Source organism: Herpailurus yagouaroundi, unplaced genomic scaffold, assembly GCF_014898765.1.
Source record: "Herpailurus yagouaroundi ecotype Mexico unplaced genomic scaffold, PumYag 189, whole genome shotgun sequence".
Lineage (NCBI taxonomy): Eukaryota > Metazoa > Chordata > Mammalia > Carnivora > Felidae > Herpailurus > Herpailurus yagouaroundi.
The window spans coordinates 1,707,553-1,727,350 of NW_024412420.1; the positions used below are offsets into that span (position 1 = coordinate 1,707,553).

Below are 19,798 nucleotides of genomic sequence, written 5' to 3' on the forward strand. Positions count from 1 at the left end.
CAATTATTAAGTCAGTTGGCCATATTTTGAAAAGCAGCTTAAAAATTTCTTTTCAGGGCACCTGGGTGGCTCAGTCAGTTAAGTGTTTGATTCTTGATTTCGGCTCAGGTCATGATCTCATGGTCCGTGGGATCAAGTCCCCCACTGGGCTCTGTGCTGACAGTGTGGAGCCTGCTTGGGATTCCCTCTCCTTCTCTCTGCCCCTTCCTCGCTTGTGCATGCAGGCTTGTGTGCTCTTGCTCTCCCTCTCTCAAAAATAAACATTAAAAAATTTGCTTTTCATTTCAGAATTTACATGAAAATGAGAAAGGTGTCTTATTTACATTTGAAGTTTTTCAAATGTAGCAATTGCAATGTAGCAATTAAGTAAGTTTATCTTCATTCTTCACTGAAGTCTGATAAACCGTTAATGTGGCATTTAAATAATAAAGGGTTGCTCTGTTGCCAGTGACATAAAATAAATTTTCTTCTGATCTGTACTCTCAGTTAAGCAATAGCAAAGGAATTTTGTGCAATTTTACATCAGGAAGATTCTTTGGATTTTTTTGATTCTTGGAAAAAGCTTTTAAAACAAATTCCTAAGAATAAAATAAGGTGAGGGGCACCTGGATGGCTCAGTTGGTTAAGCATTCGACTTTCAATTTTGGCTCAGACCATGATCTCACAGTTTGTGAGATCGAGCCCTGCATCAGGCTCTGTGCTGACAGTGTGGAAACTGTTTGGGATTCTCTCTCTCTGTCCCTTTCCTGCTCACTCTCTCTCTCTCAAAATAAATAAATAAACATTTTTTTAAAAAAGAATAAAATAAAGTGAAAAAGATTTAGGAAAGTCATATCATACTAACAATTATGTTAATTTCCTAAAAATACACTGCTGGCTGTAGTAATTTGTTAAGGTGTGGTGTATATATTTAGTCAATCAGATGACAGCCCAATGGAGAATTATTGTACATAGTGGTAATAATAAAACAAGTAAATGTATTATCATTAAAATCTATTATCACCAACATATACTTCTTCTCATAATAAGCTCTATAGTTAGATGCAGTCACAAAGAATGTGATTGAGTGGATTCTTAATTAGTATCTTAATTTGTTAGATTTTGGTTATCTAACATTGTATTTTTCTCTAAGAATGCCCAGAAAAAGAGGCTAAATCAGGTTAATTTATACTAAACTACATTAAAAACAAACAGTGTGTGATGTTGCTATCAATGACCTTGGTCTAGTTTCTCCCTGTGCCTCAGTTACCTCAAGTCTAATGTAAGGGAAGTATATGATTCCTAAAGTTCTGGCCTACTCTAAAATATTAAAGCAGTAATAAACAATATAATAAGCAAATCTAAGCAGCACCTAAATAAAAGTAGCCTATCTTAAAATAGCCTGGTACAGTTCAGCTTGTGGAACTGAAGAGTGCGATAAATTGGGTGGTTTTAAAGCATGTACCAGATGCAAGAGTTACAAAGACAAACAAGTATATAGTATGGTACAGAGACAAGCAAAAATAAACAACTTAATGTGCTGAAAATACTATGTTGAAGTTAGGCACTGGGGGGCCAAGAAAGTTTGATGAAGTATACTTAATGCAGTTGGGAGAACACAATGTTTTCAGAGGAATAATGCCTTAGTTGAATTTCTCAGGATTAGTAGGAGTATGTCAGGTAAAGGAGAGGGAGAGAACTCTGCACAAGTGAAGGAGCATTAGCAAAAGTAATGGGTCTGAAACAGTATGGTCTGTTTTTAAAACTATTCTTAAGTATAATGTCAGCAAAGGGTGGCAGGAGATGAGGTTGGAAACACCGACAAAGACCAGATCACAAAAGGCCTGGTACGTTTTCAGGTGGAGTTTTGGCTTGGTCTTGTACATAGAAGATTTTAAACAAGTGAATTAAATGGTCAGATTTGCATTTTTGATCGACTAAATGGCAACAAAGTGGAAAGGGGTTAAGACTAGCGGCAAAGTGACTGATTACACTAGGTTAGAAGAGATTACAAGGTTCTTAATGCAATCACAGTAAAGATAGAAAGTTGAGCAATATTGCTCAACTCTAACACTTAGATGACTTGAATTTAAGATTTAGAGAACTAGATGAATGATGGGTACCATCAGCTGAAAGAGGCAGAACAGGTTTCAGGAAATAATTGTTTTGTGCAGGGGTGCCTGGGTGGCTCAGTAGGTTAAGCGTCCAACTTTGGCTTAGGTCATGATCTCCTGGTCTGTGAGTTTGAGCTCTGCATCAGGCTCTGTGCTGACAGCTCGGAGCCTGGAGCCTGCTTCGGATTCTGTGTCTCCTCTTCTCTCTGTCTCTCTCTCTCTCTCAAAAATAAATAAACATTAAGAAAAAATAAAGAACTGTTCTTTGCAAATTGAGTTTGAGATGTTATGGGGCATCCAAGATGTTGAGTACACAGCTAGATGATGGTTTAGGAATTATTGGCATATAGTTCAAGAGAGGATAAGATTATTCAGAGGAAGAATATCAACTGGGAAGGAAACTGCGGTAAGAAGTAACATTTAAGTTTAGTTCAGTCGCTAGTGGGTGAGGGGAGAGGGAAAACTAATCAGGTAAAATACGTAAGTGGAAAAGTGGTATTGAGAATCCCATTAAGACTAGAAGCCATAATACTGTAGTGGCACCAATCCACACTACTATACAATGTTTTTCAGTAGTAGTCAACTCCCCAGATGTAGTAATAGCAAAAACAGACTGTGACATTAAACTGGGCTTATGATTTTGCAAAGCTAAGATAGTAGAATGATGAAAATAGACAGGGGTTCAGGACACTAGGAAGAAAACAGTCCTAGTGACTGACTATAAAGTCGAAACTTGGAAGGAAGGAAGCTAAGACTGAAGAAAACTGATAAATTGGGAGAAAACTGAGAGAGTAGGTATACAAGGATGAATGGAGTAAAAGCTGGAGGACAGGATCAGAAATGTAATCAGAGAGAAGGATATTCATTCAAGGTTACATGAGTAAGGAAGTTTCAGGGTATAGTCAATGGAAGTGGGTGGATGAAATGGAAATGAAATCACAAGTCAAGAAACAGGCTTTGGTATTAGGTAAGTTGGTAAGGTGTTAAGAATATAGAACTTATAACACCTGTGTACAAGTTTTGAACTGTAGTGTCACTAGTTAGCTATGTAACCTAAGGCAAGGTTAAGGTTTTGGGGTAGTTTTGAAAAGATTCCTTTTCTCATCAAAAAATATTTACTAAGCATCTGCTGCTATAGGTCAAGCAGTATACTATACTCTAGGACTGTTCTGCCCTCAAAGAGATTAAACTCCTTAATGGATGTTACTGTATCTTTGTTTAATAGTAAGAAATGTTCCAATTTTAGTATATGTGCTGCCGAAGCGAGCACATTAGTAAGAAATGTTAAGATGATTCTGGCAAGTACTCCCTTGGAAAAAAGTAAGATAATGAAGCTTGCTTTCAGAATTCTAAGGCTATATACTTTTCATAAAGAGATTTTTGGAAACAAAGGTGGACTGAAATCAACATGAAAGTACAAAACTGCAACAAAACAGTGGAAAGAGTATCATGACCTTGATTGTAGCCTCATGTTTAATTTTCCTCGTTTATAAAATGTGTTGCTGACATTGGCTGGCTATTTTAGAACCAAATGAGCTAATGGTTATGAAAGCTCTGTGATAGACTACATACTATATACTAAAAGTACTATGGAAGATTTACTTGCCGTGTTCTTGTTTTCTTTCCTTTAGGTAAATTAACAAGTCAATAATCCTGGGTAGAGAGCCTAAGAGATCCGAAGATAGGATTATCAGGAGAAATAGCATATCCTGAATTTCCTCAAGAATATATTTCAAAATTGTAAGTATTTTTCCATTAAAAAATGAAAGAAAATCTGTCAAGATGTTTCCTGTGTTAAATTCTACTGTTAACTTACAGATCTTCTAACTAGAATAATTAACTATGCATACCAATATGCTGTGTGCCTTGCATCTATTACAGCTCTTACTGCACTGTACTGTAACTGTTTGCTTGTATGTTAATTAGGGTATGAATTCCTGGTGGATATGATCCTTGTCTTACTCATCTTTGGTATCCCTAGAGCATAGCATAGCTCTTAATGCAAGCAGGCTCTCAAAATATGCTAGATGAGTGAGTGGATGAACAAATGCTAAGTAATATAGGAAGCTGTCCTTAATCTTAGGAAGTCACAGTGTGCCAGAGACAGACTTCTACATAATTAATTGCAATATCATGCAATAAATATTACATTGAGAACAACTCATTTTATCACAGGGTGGTAATGAATGGCTTACAAAATAGCTGATATTTTAGCTAATCAATTTAGTTAATATGAAATTCAATTGACATTTATTTTTATTTTATTTTTTATTTTATAGAAAGAGAGTGAGCAGGGGAGAGGGGCAGAGGGAGACATAAACAGGCTCCATGATCAGACGGGCTTGATACCATGACCCTGGGATTATGACCTGAGCCAAAATCAAGAGTCGGACGGTCAACTGACTAAGCCACCCAGGCGCCCCTCAATTAATATTTTAGAATCCAATTGTGTCGGAATAATACCGTTTATGGACATCTCTATAGAATGTGCAAAAATCCAACATTGCTTATAGGTGAAGTTGGTAAAAGTATACCCCTCAAAATAAAAAGAGAAAAGAAAATCTCTGGCCCATAACTGAAGGAACAGAGAAAATGTGAAAGATTTAATGCTATTAAAGAAATAAAGAAATAAAGAATAAAACATTTGGAAAGAGAAAGGTCATTAGAGTATAGAAATTGGTCAAATGGAATAGGCATTTATGTCAGTCAAGTATCATATGATAAAGTCCTGAGAGAAATAAATATACTATTAGAATGCTCCATACATTTTTTTAAATTTTTTAATGTTTATTTATTTTTTTTTGAGACAGAGAGAGACAGAACAGGGGAGGAGCAGAGAGAGAGGGAGACACAGAATCTGAAACAGGCTCCAGGCTCTGAGCTGTCAGCACAGAGCCCGGCGCGGGGCTCGAACTCACGGACTATGAGATCATGACCTGAGCCCAAGTCAGACGCTTAACCGACCAAGCCACCCAGGCGCCCCTCCATACATTTTTTTTTAAATATGAAATTTATTGTCAAATTGGTTTCCATACAACACCCAGTGCTCATCCCAACAGGTGCCCTCCTCAATGTCCATCACCCACTTTCCCTTCCCTCCCACCCCCCATCAACCCTCAGTTTATTCTCAGTTTTTAAGCATCTCTTATGGTTTGGCTCCCTCCCTAACTTTTTTTTTTTCTTCCCCTCTCCCATGGTCTTCTGTTAAATTTCTCAGGATCCACGTAAGAGTGGAAACATATGGTATCTGTCTTTCTCTGTATGACCATGGTCACTTAGCAAATAGCAGAGCCAAAACTCAAACTTATTCCTTTGACCCCAAAATCTGTTACCTTTCCCTTCCTCTGATTAAAAAAAAACTTTTTGGGTGCCTGGGGGCTCACAGTTGGTTGAACATCCAACTCTTGATCTCAGCTCAGGTCTTGATCTTAGGTTGTAAGTTCAAGCTCCATGTTGGGCTCCATGCTGGGTGTGGAGCCTACTTCAAAAAATAAAAAAGCGGCGCCTGGGTGGCTCAGTTGGTCAAGCATCTGACTTCAGTGTAGGTCATGATCTCACAGTTCGTGGATCTGAGTCCCGTGTAGGGCTCTGTGATGACAGCTTGAAACCTGGGGCCTGCTTGGGATTCTGTCTCCCTCTCTGCCCCTCCCCTGCTTGTGCACTCTCTCTCTCTCTCACTTAAAAATAAACATTAAAAAAATTTTTTTTAATAAAAAAGCTTTTATGCACTCTACTGAATCTGATAGTCATAATGTTTGATCAATTTCTTATGATTATTATTTCCATTTTAAGATAAAAAAATGGAAGTTCCGAGAAGTGATTTGTCCAAAAAAGTCAGCAGGTGGAATTGGAACATGTTTCCAAGTCCAATGGTAACAAATTTCATGTGTATTGCAATCAACTTTAAAGGCTGAAATCTGGAAATATTAATATATCAATCTACTTTATTATGATTTTAGGTAGGCCTATACTAAGGATGGCACAAAATCTTTTTTACATTTCCTACCTCCAGCTTTAGGCAATTGTTCCCCATGTAATACATAGCATCCTGACTGGCAAGACAGGTTACTTGGGTCCCTTTACAACAGATGAAACACATCAGTGTTTGAAAGAATGCTAACATTTAAATATAAATACCATAACAACTAGTTTGAAAAAAAGGGAAAATATATCAAAACTATACTTGATTCAAAATAACAATCTGTATTTAATATCTTTAAATCTTTCAACTACATATGAATCATATATGAAAGATGGTGGCATCTTTTTTTTTAATATATGAAATTTATTGTCAAATTGGTTTCCATACAACACCCAGTGCTTATCCCAAAAGATGCCCTCTTCAATACCCATCACCTACCCTCCACTCCCTCCCACCCGCCATCAACCCTCAGTTTGTTCTCAGTTTTTAAGAGTCTCTTACGCTTTGGCTGTCTCCCACTCTAACCTCTTTTTTTTTTTTCCTTCCCCTCCCCCATGGGTTTCTGTTAAGTTTCTCAGGATCTACATAAGAGTGAAACCATATGGTATCTGTCTTTCTCTGTATGGCTTGTTTCACTTAGCATCACACTCTCCAGTTCCGCCCACGTTGCTACAAAGGGCCATATTTCATTCTTTCTCCTTGCCACGTAGTACTCCATCGTGTATATAAGCCACAATTTCTTTATCCATTCATCAGTTGATGGACATTTAGGCTCTTTCCACAATGTGGCTATTGTTGAGAGTGCTGCTATAAACACTGGGGTACAAGTGCCCCTATGCATCAGTACTCTTGTATCCCTTGGGTAAATTCCTAGCAGTGCTATTGCTGGGTCATAGGGTAGGTCTATTTTTAATTTTTTGAGGAACCTCCACACACTTTTCCAGAGTAGCTGTACCAGTTTGCATTCCCACCAACAGTGCAAGAGGGTTCCCGTTTCTCCACATCCTCTCTAGCATCTATAGTCTCCTGATTTGTTCATTTTGGCCACTCTGACTGGCATGAGGTGATATCTAAGTGTGGTTTTGATTTGTATTTCCCTGATGAGGAACGATGTTGAGCATCTTTTCATGTGCCTGTTGGCCAAGATGGTGGCATCTAACAGTTTAGATAAATGATACGCCACTTGTACAATTTAGTACTTTACAATATCAAAGAGCCAAATTAAACATTTTAATATTGAGCTTTATAAACATTGATGTAAAACAATGTTATGTAAAATGACAGAATTTGGGAAAAATCATAAGAAAATAAAAACCAGATAAACTGCTTTAAAAAGGAAAACCAAGATAAAAATACAAATTTATTATAAAAAAAAGCACTAAAGTAACTACCTGATTATGCCTTGTTAAAATATATTCCTCTTCATCGGTATTTACCATTAGATTTTAAAGGTTAATTTCTGGGAATAGTAAGTTTCATGCAGCTTTTAATTTTTTTTTTTAATACATTGAAACTTGTTTATTACAGAGTGGAATTTGGTATAAGATGGGTTGTTTTGGACCTTGTCCAAGAGTTTAGTTACTGAAAGCACTTAATTATAAGGTAGTTTCACCAATAAGGAGATCCACTGGCTCAGATCCCATGGATATTATAACAAGGCTCCATTGTAGAGTACAGGAAGCTGGGCAGCCAATGTTCTATCAAATGAAACCTTAAGAAACAAACTTCTTTTTTGGGGGGGGGAGGAGGTGGGTAGACATGAAAATCGTTTAAGCCTAGAGAATCATAAGCCCAGGTCATCTGTCTAAATTTCCATTTCCTGAAGTGATGTTCTTTATTGTACATTTAATAGTTGCACATATACTTCTTGTTATTTTAGCTTCTTTAAGACATTCATTGTCTGATGTAGCATTAAATTTATTTTTTATTATGAAAATGTCCAGTATTAATGCTGCCCTTCTCTTTATAGAAGATTGACTTCATTTGTCTACAGAATAGACAAGAAACTACCAAGAGTTTATGAAGGCTAAAGTAAAATCAAGTGCAGCTCATTGATAACTCTGAGGCATGAGCAAGAATAACTGTGTGGTAATCAAATTTTTAAAAATGCCATCATTTAGAGATTAAATAACTACAATAACCAGTCTTTCAAGTGATTTTACAATAGGCACTTTGATTTATAAAGTTTTATAAACAATCCTGAAGAACTAAATATTTTGAATGTGTTTTACTTTGGAAAAATAACAACAAAGTCGTTGCAGAAAAATATGGAAATAAAAAAGTTAACGAATACAAAGATCAAAAGAATAAAACCAAGGGGTGCCTGGGTGGCTCAGTCGGTTAGGCATCCGACTTCGGCTCAGGTCATGATCTCGTGGTTTGTGGGTTTGAGCCCCATGCCAGGCTCTGTAATGACAGCTCAAAGCCTGTAACCTGCTTTGGATTTTGTGTCTCCGTTTCTCTCTGCCCCTCCCCCACTCACGCTCTGTCTCTCTCAAAAATAACATTTAAAAACTTTGTTTTTGATGAAGAAAAAAACAAAAAACAAAGCCTTATGAGAATTTAGATACACTAGCAAATTAAAAACCATGTAATAACTAAGTGCATAGTAGCAGCATTGTATGAACTGTCATTAATTTCCAATACAATTACAAAAAGTTTTAAATGACTTATCCAAATTTCAAAAGGAAAATCATGAAACATCTACTCTTTACATTATACCTTTCTCCATCAATAAAGCCCTTTCCAACTGGCAGTTTTCCTGATTCATGGCCAGTATGCTTTATATAATTTCAGCCCTTAAATAAATTCAGTATAATTATTTCATATATCCATTGAATGGGTAAGGCAAATTACCTGATAAACAATTTCTAACTTATGTATCTCCAAAGCCTTAAAAAATAACTAGCCAAATAATTTTTCCTTCCTACTATTATATAACAATTCTTTATTGTCAGTTTATCTCCGTATGTATCTATCTGTCATCTATTATCATAAAAGGGAAGGCTTCATATAAAGCAAGGGTGTACTTCAAATATATGATTGATTTACTAGCTAATATTTGAGGGTTTGACATGTGCCAGATATTCTTTTAAATGCTTTCACATTTTAACTTATTTAACTCTCTAAAACATCTCTTTTAAAAGCACATTATTACTAATTAAAATGTTCTACAACCTAATCTATTATAAAGGCTGGTACTTTAATTCTTGCAATATTATCCTGGTCAAAGTTGCTATCTACGGAGACTATATACCTGTTTCACTAATGGTACCATTGCACAAAATTTTAAAAATATCTTTTGGAATTACTAAATACTAGTGGCACAGCTCTACATATGTTCTCAGATAGTGGAAATTTTTAGCCTCAGAAAGAATTAGATTTTGGAGAGAATAAATTTGAGATAAGGTTGGATAATACACCAAGGTATGACTAAAAAACATTGTGCTTAATTTTTCTCCTGTAATTTGCCAGTTCTTCTAAAGGCAATATTAAGGGTCAAAAATGTTTTTATTATAGCATTGTTAAAAATAAATATTGGGGCACCTGGGTGGCTGTCAGTTAAGCCTTTGACTTTGGCTTAGGTCATGAGCTCATGGTTTGTGAGTCTGTGAGTTCAAGCCCTGCATTGGGCTCTAGCTGACCATGCAGAGCTTGCTTGGGATTCTCTCAGTCCCTCTCTCTGTCCCTCCTCTGCTCACTTGTGCTTTCTTTCAAAATAAATAAATTAAAAAAAAAATATCTTGCTTCTCAAGTTACTATGTATACTTGTACAATTATTCCTTAAGATATATGAGTGTTATTTCACTGTTTCTAAAAAATGGTTTTTTATTAAAAAAAATTTTTAATGTCTATTTATTTTTGAGAGAGAGAGAGAGAGAGAGCGAGCGAGCAGCGGTGGGGCAGAGAGAGAGGGAGACAGAATCCCAAGCAGGCTCCATGCCATTAGTACAGAACCCAATGTGGGGCTCGAACACACCAAAGGTGAGATCATGACTTGAGCCGAAACCAGAGGTCAGATGCTTAACTGACTGAACCACCCAGGAGCCCCTGCTAATTTTTTAATTTTTATTAAAAACACTTTTGTTCATTTTTGAGAGACAGAGCACGGGCAGGGGAGGGGCAGACAGAGAGGGAGACACAGAATCTGAATCAGGCTCCAGGCTCTGAGCTGTCAGCACAGAGCCCGACGTGGGGCTAGAACCCACAAATTGTGAGATCAAGACGTGAGCTAAAGTCAGATGCTTAACTGACTGAGCCATCCACGCACCCCTGGTTTGCCTTATTTTAAGCATTCTGGAACAAAAGCAAATGAAAATTGACTCAGAATAAAATATTAACATCTTTAAATTATGTATTTTTAAAGCTGAAAGGGATTTACATGATTTTATATACTAAATCCCACATTTCACAGATGAAACTAATTTCCCAAAAGGCATGGTGATTGCCAACAAGACTTAGCAAATTAGTGGCAGAGCCAGGAACAGAACACAAGTCTCTTGTCTTCCACTTGCTTTTCTTTCTACTACCCCACTACCCTTATCTGTGGATTACCCTCATCTGAGAGGCTAAATGGTTTCACTCTTGCAAAATTAGAAATTTTCTTTTATTCTAGTGCTTGTAACTTATTACTCACTCATCAACTAAGAAAAATATACAATACTAGGGATCAAATATACCCTAATCTATAGATGAATTCTTTAACTGGTAAGTTATCATTTTAAATTTCTTTGAACTATGCTTATAGTTGTACTATCCAGTGCTATAGAAACAAGCTGTATTCAACCTAAACACCTTCAAAATAAAAGTAAACATATAGACGTATAATAATTCATTTATCCAAATGAATATATAAAATACTGGATTCCTCGACTTCAAGCTGTATTACAAAGCTGTACATCCTCAAGACAGTATGGTACTGGCACAAGAACAGACATTCAAATCAATGGAACAGAATAGAGAACCCAGAAATGGACCCACAAATGTATGGCCAACTAATCTTTGACAAAGCAGGAAAGAGTATCTAATAGAATAAAGACAGTCTCTTCAGCAAGTTGTGCTGGGAAAACTGGACAGCAACATGCAAAAAATGAACCTGGACCACTTTCTTAAACCATACACAAAAATAAACTCAAAATGGATGAAAGACCTAAATGTAAGTAAGATGGAAGCCATCAAAATCCTTGAGGAGAAAGCAGGCAACTTGGCCTGCAACTTTGACTTTGGCCACAGCAACTTCTTACTCAACACGTCACCAGAGGCAAGGGAAACAAAAGCAAAAATGAACTATCATCATTTAGGCTCATCAAAATAAAAAGCTTCTGCACAGAGAAGGAAACAATCAGCAAAACGAAAAGGCAACCAATGCAATGGGAGAAGATATTTGCAAAAGGCATATCAGATAAAGGATTACTATCCAAAATCTATAAAGAACTTATCAAACTCAACACCCAAAATACAAATAATCCAGTGAAGAAATGGGCAAAAGACATGAATAGACACTTCTCCAAAGACATCCAGATGGCCAACCAACACATGAAAAAATGCTCCACATCACTCATCATCGGGGAAATACAAATCAAAACCACAATGAGATACCACCTCACACCTGTCAGAATGGCTAACATTAACAACTCAGGCAACAACAGATGTTGGCGAGGATGCAGAGAAAGAGAATCTCTTTTGCATTGCTGGTGGGAATGCAAACTGGTGCAGCCACTCTGGAAAACAGTATGGGAGGTCCTCAAAAAATTAAAAGTAGAACTACCCTATGAGCCAGCAATTGAACTACCAGGTATTTATCCAAGGGATACAGGCATGCTGTTTCAAAGGGGCACATTCACCCTAATGTTTATAGCAGCACTATCGACAATAGCCAAAGTATGGAGAGGGCCCAAATGTCCATCGGTGGATGAATGGATAAAGAGATGTGGTATATATACACAATGGAGTATTACTTGGCAATGAAAAAGAATGAAATCTTGCCATTTGCAACTATGTGGATGGAACTAGAGGGTATTATGCTAAGTGAAATTAGTCAGAGAAAGACAAACATATGACTTCACTCATATGAGGACTTGAAGATACAAAACAGATGAACATATGGGAAGGGAAGCAAAAATAATACAAAAACAGGGAAGGGGCCAAAAACATAAGAGACTCTTAAATATGGAGAACAAACAGGGTTACTGGAGGGGTTGTGGGAGTGGGGATGGGCTAAATGGGTAAGGGGTATTAAGGAATCTACTCCTGAAATCATTGTTGCACTATACGCTAACTTAGATATAACTTAAAAAAAAATAATAAAAAATAAAATAAAATACTGGATTCCTGGAAATTTTGACTTGAAAATAAACCACATCCACAACTTGAACAACTTGTAAGATTTTTCAATTCAAATCGCTCACATGAAGCCTAAATGTCCATTGAATAAGACATGTTTCTTAGAAAAAGAGGAGTGAATGTATTTTTGGAATGATGACAGAGAAATGCATCTTTTATAACCATTTTTGATCAGAAGTATAGCTTCATTCACAAATACATAAACAGAGTCAAAATTTACAGAAAAATTTAGTGAGCTATAAGAAAACATTTTTCAGCTGCAGTTACATGTTTGGGTTTACTTATAAAATTTATATATGGAGTTTTCTATCTTAACAGTTTCATAATTACAACCTTCATGCTAGAACATTTCACTTTTTTTCTACAATGATAAAGCTAAGTAATTAGAATTAAAAATTTGGAGTCATTCCTTTGGCATTTTGTAACTTTATATAATTTGCTAAATATTCAGTGCTTGATTGTGTTTTATCAAATGAAAAAATGTAAAGCAACATCAATTAAAAATACATGCAGTTTTCTTCCTTAATTCTTAATTCCCTCTAAGTAGGCAGTTTAATACAGGAATAAACTTTTCAAGAAAACTCTGATTTCTAAAATAATATATTGATTTGAAGTAAATACGTAAGTGAAACAAGACTGAGATATGACTGGATTAGACTGCTATTCATTTTCATGTATTAAACAGATGTTTTATGTATAAAAACAGGACTACAAAATACAAATATTTATGCGACAGGGGCGCCTGGGTGGCTCAGTCGGTTGAGCATCTGACTTTGGCTCAGGTCATGATCTCACGGTTCATGGGTTCAAGCCCCACATCTGGCTCTGTGCTGACAGCTTGGAGCCTGGAGCCTGCTTCTGATTCTGTCTCCCTCTCTCTCTCTGCCCCTCCCCTGCTCACACGCTGTCTCTCAAAAATAAACAAATGTAAAAAAAAATAAAAAAAATATTTATGCGACATATGAAGTACCCTCGGAAACTATGTATCTTTCACATTGGTTAATTTTTAAATTGTATTCAGCTAAGGAAGACTTCTTGGAGGAAAATATTTTGTATGAATCTCTTTATCAAAACTTGAAAATAATAAAACATTCTGAATGTAAAATAGACTTTTAAAACACTGTAATAACAATGAGTTAAAGTGAAAAATACATTAAAAAAAAAAAAGCTATACCACGTATCCAGTGTAGAAATTGTCATTTATAAGAGAGTTTAATACAAGCATGACAACACATTTTTGGTGTGTGACAGTTAAGTATTATTACCTAACACCAGGGAATACACCTTTATTTGTTGGAAGGAGACTGTTTAATATTCTTTTGTATCTGTTTCACGAGTTTTTCCCAGGTCTAATTCATTTATATGAGTTGTTTTTATATTACTACCATTGTCATCAATTTTACTTTAATATTCATGAGTCTATTCAACTTTGTGCAATCCTCAGCTTTTATTTCTTGGGACTCCTTTCTCAGTTCTAATTTCAAAAAGGTCTTCAGCTAAAATGCATTTTGAATTATTAGCCAATCTATTATCTCTATCACTTTCAACGTGTTCGTTCTTTTCTTCATTTGTATCTTCAGGATCATAAAGTTCAGGTGTAAAATAGATAGATTCATCCTCTGCTTCTGTGTCAGAAGCTCTATTTGAAGTAGAAAGTTTAGCTTCTTTACCAACTAGAGACAATTCAATGTCTGGACCCAGGGTTTCTTCATAGAACAGCTGTTTGGAATAATTTTCTTTAAGAAGAGTAGCATCAATCTTTATTGGTGAAATAACGATTTCTGACTGAGGGCATGGTTGAACTGCCCTCAATGATGTGTCTACCGTCAGAGATGAGGACTCACATTTATCAGTGAGTGGTAAGACTGTTTTGCATCCTTTTTCTGTTTCAAAAGGGGAAGCGCTAGAGGCACAGTCCTCTGGGGACCTGGATTTAGGTGCTGCAGTCAGAATTTCATCAGTAATATCATGTCCCAAAGAATTAAAGCTAGACCAATTAACTCTCTTTGTCTGTTTGTTGAAGGTTGGGCTTGTCGATCTGGAAATCACAATTCTTTCTTTCATTGTCTGGGCAGACTCTTCCAATAATATAGGATCATCTATAAATACAAAAATTTAAGAATGTTAATTTCCCGTTCCTAACTAATATAATAATTGTCACATTAAAGTAATTTCTGTTACAAATAATGAAGTAACTGTAGGGATCATAATTGAGAGCCCACAACCAACAGTAGCAGGACTTCATCTTAGAACATAAAGCACAAAATATGAACTCTTAAAGGAATCCTAGGTCCCCAGTGATTCTGAGCCCAAGTTATAATGCTGTCTAGTAAACTATCAAATTCCACACCAGGGACTTTAGGAGTGAATGAGAAAAGGAGGGGTAAAAAAGGAATAGAAAGAGGGCTGAGTAATGGAGGAAATATACTGTAAAAATTTGCCTTGAAAATCCACTAACCAATGATAGGGAAAAACTGATCCTAGATTAATTCCCTAAAGGAAACTGGCAACCACAAGGACTAAATTATTTGATCTAAAGTTATAAAATTGGTTAGTAATCAGACCCAACTAGAACTCAGGTTTCCTGATTACTAGTCAATGTCTTTGCATTTACTATGACATTTATTAAAAAAAAACAACAAAAAAACCCACCCACCAGATACTATGAATTAAATATTTAATACTTGATATATTAAATTATCATATATTAGTTAAAATAATTAAAATGGTATCCAATGCTATAGACCACAGTTTGGCAAATTTTTTTCTACACCTGGCCAGACAGTAAATATTTCAGGCTTTGTGGATCATATTGTATCTGCTGCAACTACAGGCATACCTCCTTTTATTGCACTTTGCTTTACTGCACATTGCAGGTACTGTGTTTTTTACAAATTCAAAGTTTGTGGCAACCTTGCATCAAGCAAGTCTATAAGTAACATTTTTCCAACAGCATTTGCTTACTTCATGTCTATGTGTCACATTTTAGTTATGCTCATCTGTGACCAGTGATCTTTGATGTCACTATTGTAATTGTTTTGGGGCACTATAAACCATACCATATAAGATGGTGAACTTAATAGACAAATATGTGTGTTCTGACTGCTCCCCTCACCAGCTGTTTGCCCATCTCTTTCCCTTTCTTCAGGCATTCCTATTCCTTAAGACTCGACAATATTGAAATTAGGTCAATTAATAATCCTACAATGACCTCTAAGTGCCAAGAGTTACATGTCTCTCTTTATTTACTTTTGTCTCTTTAAGTCAAAAGCTAGAAATGATACGCTTAGTGACGAAGACATACTGAAAACCAAGATAAATCAAGGAGTAATTTTGACTTTCAACTCTTTTTAAGAAAGACATTTTTGTAAGGCAATAGCTGCCACAGATAGTGATTCCTTTGATGGATCTGGGAAAAATAAATTGAAAACCTTCTGGAAAGAATTCACCATTCTAAATGCCATTAAGAACATTCATGATTCGAGCGGCCTCTGGGAGCAGACTTTAGAAGACCCCGCCTCGGACCAGGCCTTTCTGTGCAGAAGTGGCGGCACTGAGAGCCTCTATTTTACAGAGGCTTACTCTGACACATGCTCCACGGTTGGACTTGTTGCCAGGGAAGGCAATGTTAAAGTCTTAAGAAAACTGCTCAAAAAGGGACGTAATGTTGATGTCGCTGATAACAGGGGATGGATGCAGATTTACTAAGCAGCTTATCACAACTCTGTAGAATGTTTACAGATGTTAATTCATGCAGATTTATCTGAAAACTACATTAAGGTAAAGACGGTTCAGGGCTTCTGTGCATTACATCTTGCTGCAAGTCAAGGACATTGGAAGACCGTACACTCTTTTAGAACCTGGGGCAGATGCTAATGCCACTACTTCAGAGAAAACCACACCACTGTTTTTAGCTGTTGAAAAGGGACAGATAGATACATTAAAGCTGTTGCTTCGACATGGAGCAAATGTTAATGGGTCCCCATTCTGGGTGTGGATGCAACGCTTTGCATCAGGCTACTTTTCAGGAAATGCTGAGATCATAAAATTGCTTTTTTAAGAAAGGAGCAAACAAGGAATGCCAGGATGACTTTGGAATCACACTTTTATTTGTGGCTGCTTGGCATGGCAAGCTGGAAAGCTTAAACATACTTATTTCATCGGGTGCAAAAGTCAACTGTCAAACATTGGATGAAGTTTCTCCCTCATTCATTGCTGCTCAGGAGGGCCACACAGAATGTGTAGAGCTTTTGCTGTTCAGTGGGCCAGATCCTGATCTTTACTGTAAGGAGGCCTACTGGCAGTTACCTATTCATGCAGTTGCATGAATGGTCCATATTGGACCATTAATGGACTTGTTAATACCACTTACCAACTGGGTTTGTGACATGGGCCAGACAAAGTGAGCCCCGTTTACTCTGCAGTGTTGGGAGGGCATGAAGAGTGCCTAGAAATGTTATTCCAGCATGACTACAGACAAGATTTCTAGATGTGCCACATCTTTGCATTTAGTTCTCCCATGTGTATGGCTTTCCAAAAGGACTGTTTTTGGAATTGTGAATATACTTTTGAAATATGGAGCCCAACTAAATGAACTTCATTTGGCATACTGCCTAAAGTATGAGAAATTTTCAGTATTTTGCTGCTTTTTGAAGAAAGGTTGTCTACTGGCATTGTGGAACCATATTTCTGAATCTATAAATCACGCAATTAAAGCATAGACAAAATATAAGGAATGGCTACCATCTCTCCTGCTTGCTGGATTTGACCCACTGAATCTACTCTGCAATTCTTGGATTGACTCAGTCAGTGATGACACCCTTATCTTCACTTTGGAGTTTACTAATTGGAGGAGGCTTCTTCCAGCTGTTGAAAAGATGCTCTCTGCTCGTGTCTCAAACTCCTCTTGGGCTCTGCAAGCAGCATATTGCCTCTGTTCTGTCCCTCACCCACCTTTGTTGTTTAGAAATTTGTTCAGTCCAGTCTCAAACCAGAACACCTATGATCCGACAGTTTTATCTGTCAGTTGCCACTTCCCAGATTTGCTCTATGCAAAGCTTCCGAGGATGAATGAAGTTCCAGAACTGGCAGTTATTTAAGATGGAGAAATCAGGGAAACTACTTAATGCAGCTCGTGTCTTACTCTGAAAACGACCAAAACAAAGAGCCATGCGGTACAAATTCTTCGTGATTTTATGGTCATAAATGATGATATTTGTTTGTGTGGTCAGTTAGGTTTTTGGGGGGGAGGCAGTAGTTTATTGCAAATGTTTACAATTGTGCTTCCTGGTAAAAAAAATAACCATAAACCTGACTTATGTTACATTAGTGCAAATTTATCACCAACACATTTTATGTTGTAAATTCATTTACCTAACCATTTTCTGCATTATTTTGTTAATGAACTATGATGCTGCTTCTAGTGCTGAAAATGGCACATTTCCACTTATGAGTCTGTTTACCTAGGGCTAGGAGCTTAGAATGGAATGCATAAAACTTTCCAGGAAATGTACACACAATGGGGTTGAATGGGGTTGAATCTATTATTATTATTATTATTATTATTAATTTGAGGTTGACTCTCTCTTATATTTATAAGTCCATTCTCATCTCTTAATTCAGTCAGTTTTATGAAGAATTGCTATTCATTGGCTTTTCACAGGTAAACTCAGGGGAGAATTTTTTTTTAAGAATACAGAAAATGAATAATTTTTCTGTTGATCCCCCCTGCCCCCCAAGTTTCTTAATGCTCTCTTTGGCTAAAAGAAACTCCCATTTCTGCAAAGGCAAGAACAGATCTAAACTCAAACATAGGCTAAGTTGAAAAAAATTAGGTCAATATTGAAATAAATGAGCATATTACCACACTTAGAGTACTAATCAGGACACTGAGAGGGGCACTTCTGTGGCACTATCATTAAAGAAAGAAAGCTATGTATTTCTGAGTCACATAGTATCAAATAAAACATTCAAGCTCCATTCAGCCTCCAGATCCGAGGGTAGCTTTGATCCTATGAAGCAATGATTGCTTCTTTTATTAATATTATAGTGTTTTTCCTTTTTATCAAATAGTCCTTTATCCTATGAAATTTAGACCTCAGAAACCTAGGGTAATGAGCTACGACCTCATTGGTAGTGCTCAATATGAATCTACAGTCAGAGAAGACTAAACACTGGATCAGGTGAGCTATGGTAAGATGCTGTCAGGACCAACCTTGAAAGAAAGTTTATGAAATCATTACTGTCACGACAGACAACTAGAAATTGGGCCTAGAGGAGGGAAAATCTTTTGTCCTACTGGGATTCTGTGGCTTGAAATAGATGGGAGTGTGTCAGCCAAGTCCGTCTCTGATAGGCCTTTGCTATTTGCTAAATAGCAAGGATGAAGTCAGACCAAATGATGGAAACATTGTTAAGATCCAGAGAGATGACTGAACTCGGTGCAGATTAGAGCTATAGTTGTTGCCTGTGGGTGGAGATAAGAGTTAGAATGTGGGTATACAGGTAGAAATAAGTGTAGATATGGAAAACCAGGTGGAAATTCTGATACTTAATAAATAAATTCCAAGAATGTATGTACTATGTAATAATTTTTAAATGTTGTTCTAATCTTTATTTTTCCAAACCCTAAGTCTCTGGTTTTTCACATAACTGGTTTATTATTGGGGCCAAATACACATAGAATATTTACATTTGAGGGTGAATCTTCTCATGTGTTTTTGTTCATGTTCAAATATGTAATAAAAATTAAACTATCAAAAAAATTCATGATTCATGGGAAGAAGTTAAAATATCAACATTAATAGGAATTTGAGAGGAGTTGATTCCAATCCTCATGGATGACTTTGAGGAATTCAAGACTTTAGTGGAGATGTGGTGGAAATAGCGAGAGCACTAGAATTAAAAGTAAAGCCTGAAAATGTGATTGAATTGTTGCCATCTCATAAGAAAACTTCAATGAAAGAGGAACTACTTCCTATGTATCAGCAAAGAAAGTGGTTTCTTGAGATGAAATCTACTCCTAGTCAAGATGCTGTGAAAATTGTTGAAATGACTACAAAGAATTTAAGATATTATATAAACTTAATAAAGTAGCAGCAAAGTTTGAGAGGACTGACTCCAATTTTGAAAGAAGTTCTAATTTGGGTAAAATACTATCAAAAAGCATCGTATGCTATAGAGAAGTCATTTGTAAAAGAAGAGTCAATTGATGTGGCAAACTTCATAATGGTCTTATTTTAAAAATTGCTGCATCCACCCCAGCCTTCAGCAACCAGCACCCTGATCAGTTAGCAGCCATAGACACTGAAGCACGACCCTCCACCAGTAAAAAGACTATGGCTTGTTGAAAGCTCAGTTGATGGTTAGCATTTTTTAGCCATAAAGTTTTTTTAATTAAGGTATATACATTATTTTTAGGACATAATGTTATTACACACTT

General features: G+C 36.4%; 1 protein-coding gene and 1 long non-coding RNA gene across 2 annotated transcripts in view; one reads left to right on the plus strand and one right to left on the minus strand.

Annotated features, from left to right (window-relative positions):
• The first annotated feature begins 465 nt into the window (after positions 1-465).
• On the plus strand, positions 466-18,077 carry LOC121044687 (uncharacterized). The gene is made up of 3 exons (XR_005797432.1): positions 466-476; positions 1,099-1,104; positions 17,980-18,077. It is a non-coding gene; the product is annotated as an uncharacterized LOC121044687 (long non-coding RNA).
• BRIP1 (BRCA1 interacting DNA helicase 1) overlaps positions 13,538-19,798 on the minus strand; it is a 210,707-nt gene continuing 204,446 nt past the window's right edge. The window contains 3 exon segments of the mRNA XM_040496925.1: positions 13,538-13,763; positions 13,766-13,815; positions 13,817-14,456. Of these exon segments, the coding sequence (XP_040352859.1) occupies positions 13,666-13,763; positions 13,766-13,815; positions 13,817-14,456 (788 nt within the window). The 3' untranslated portion in view covers positions 13,538-13,665.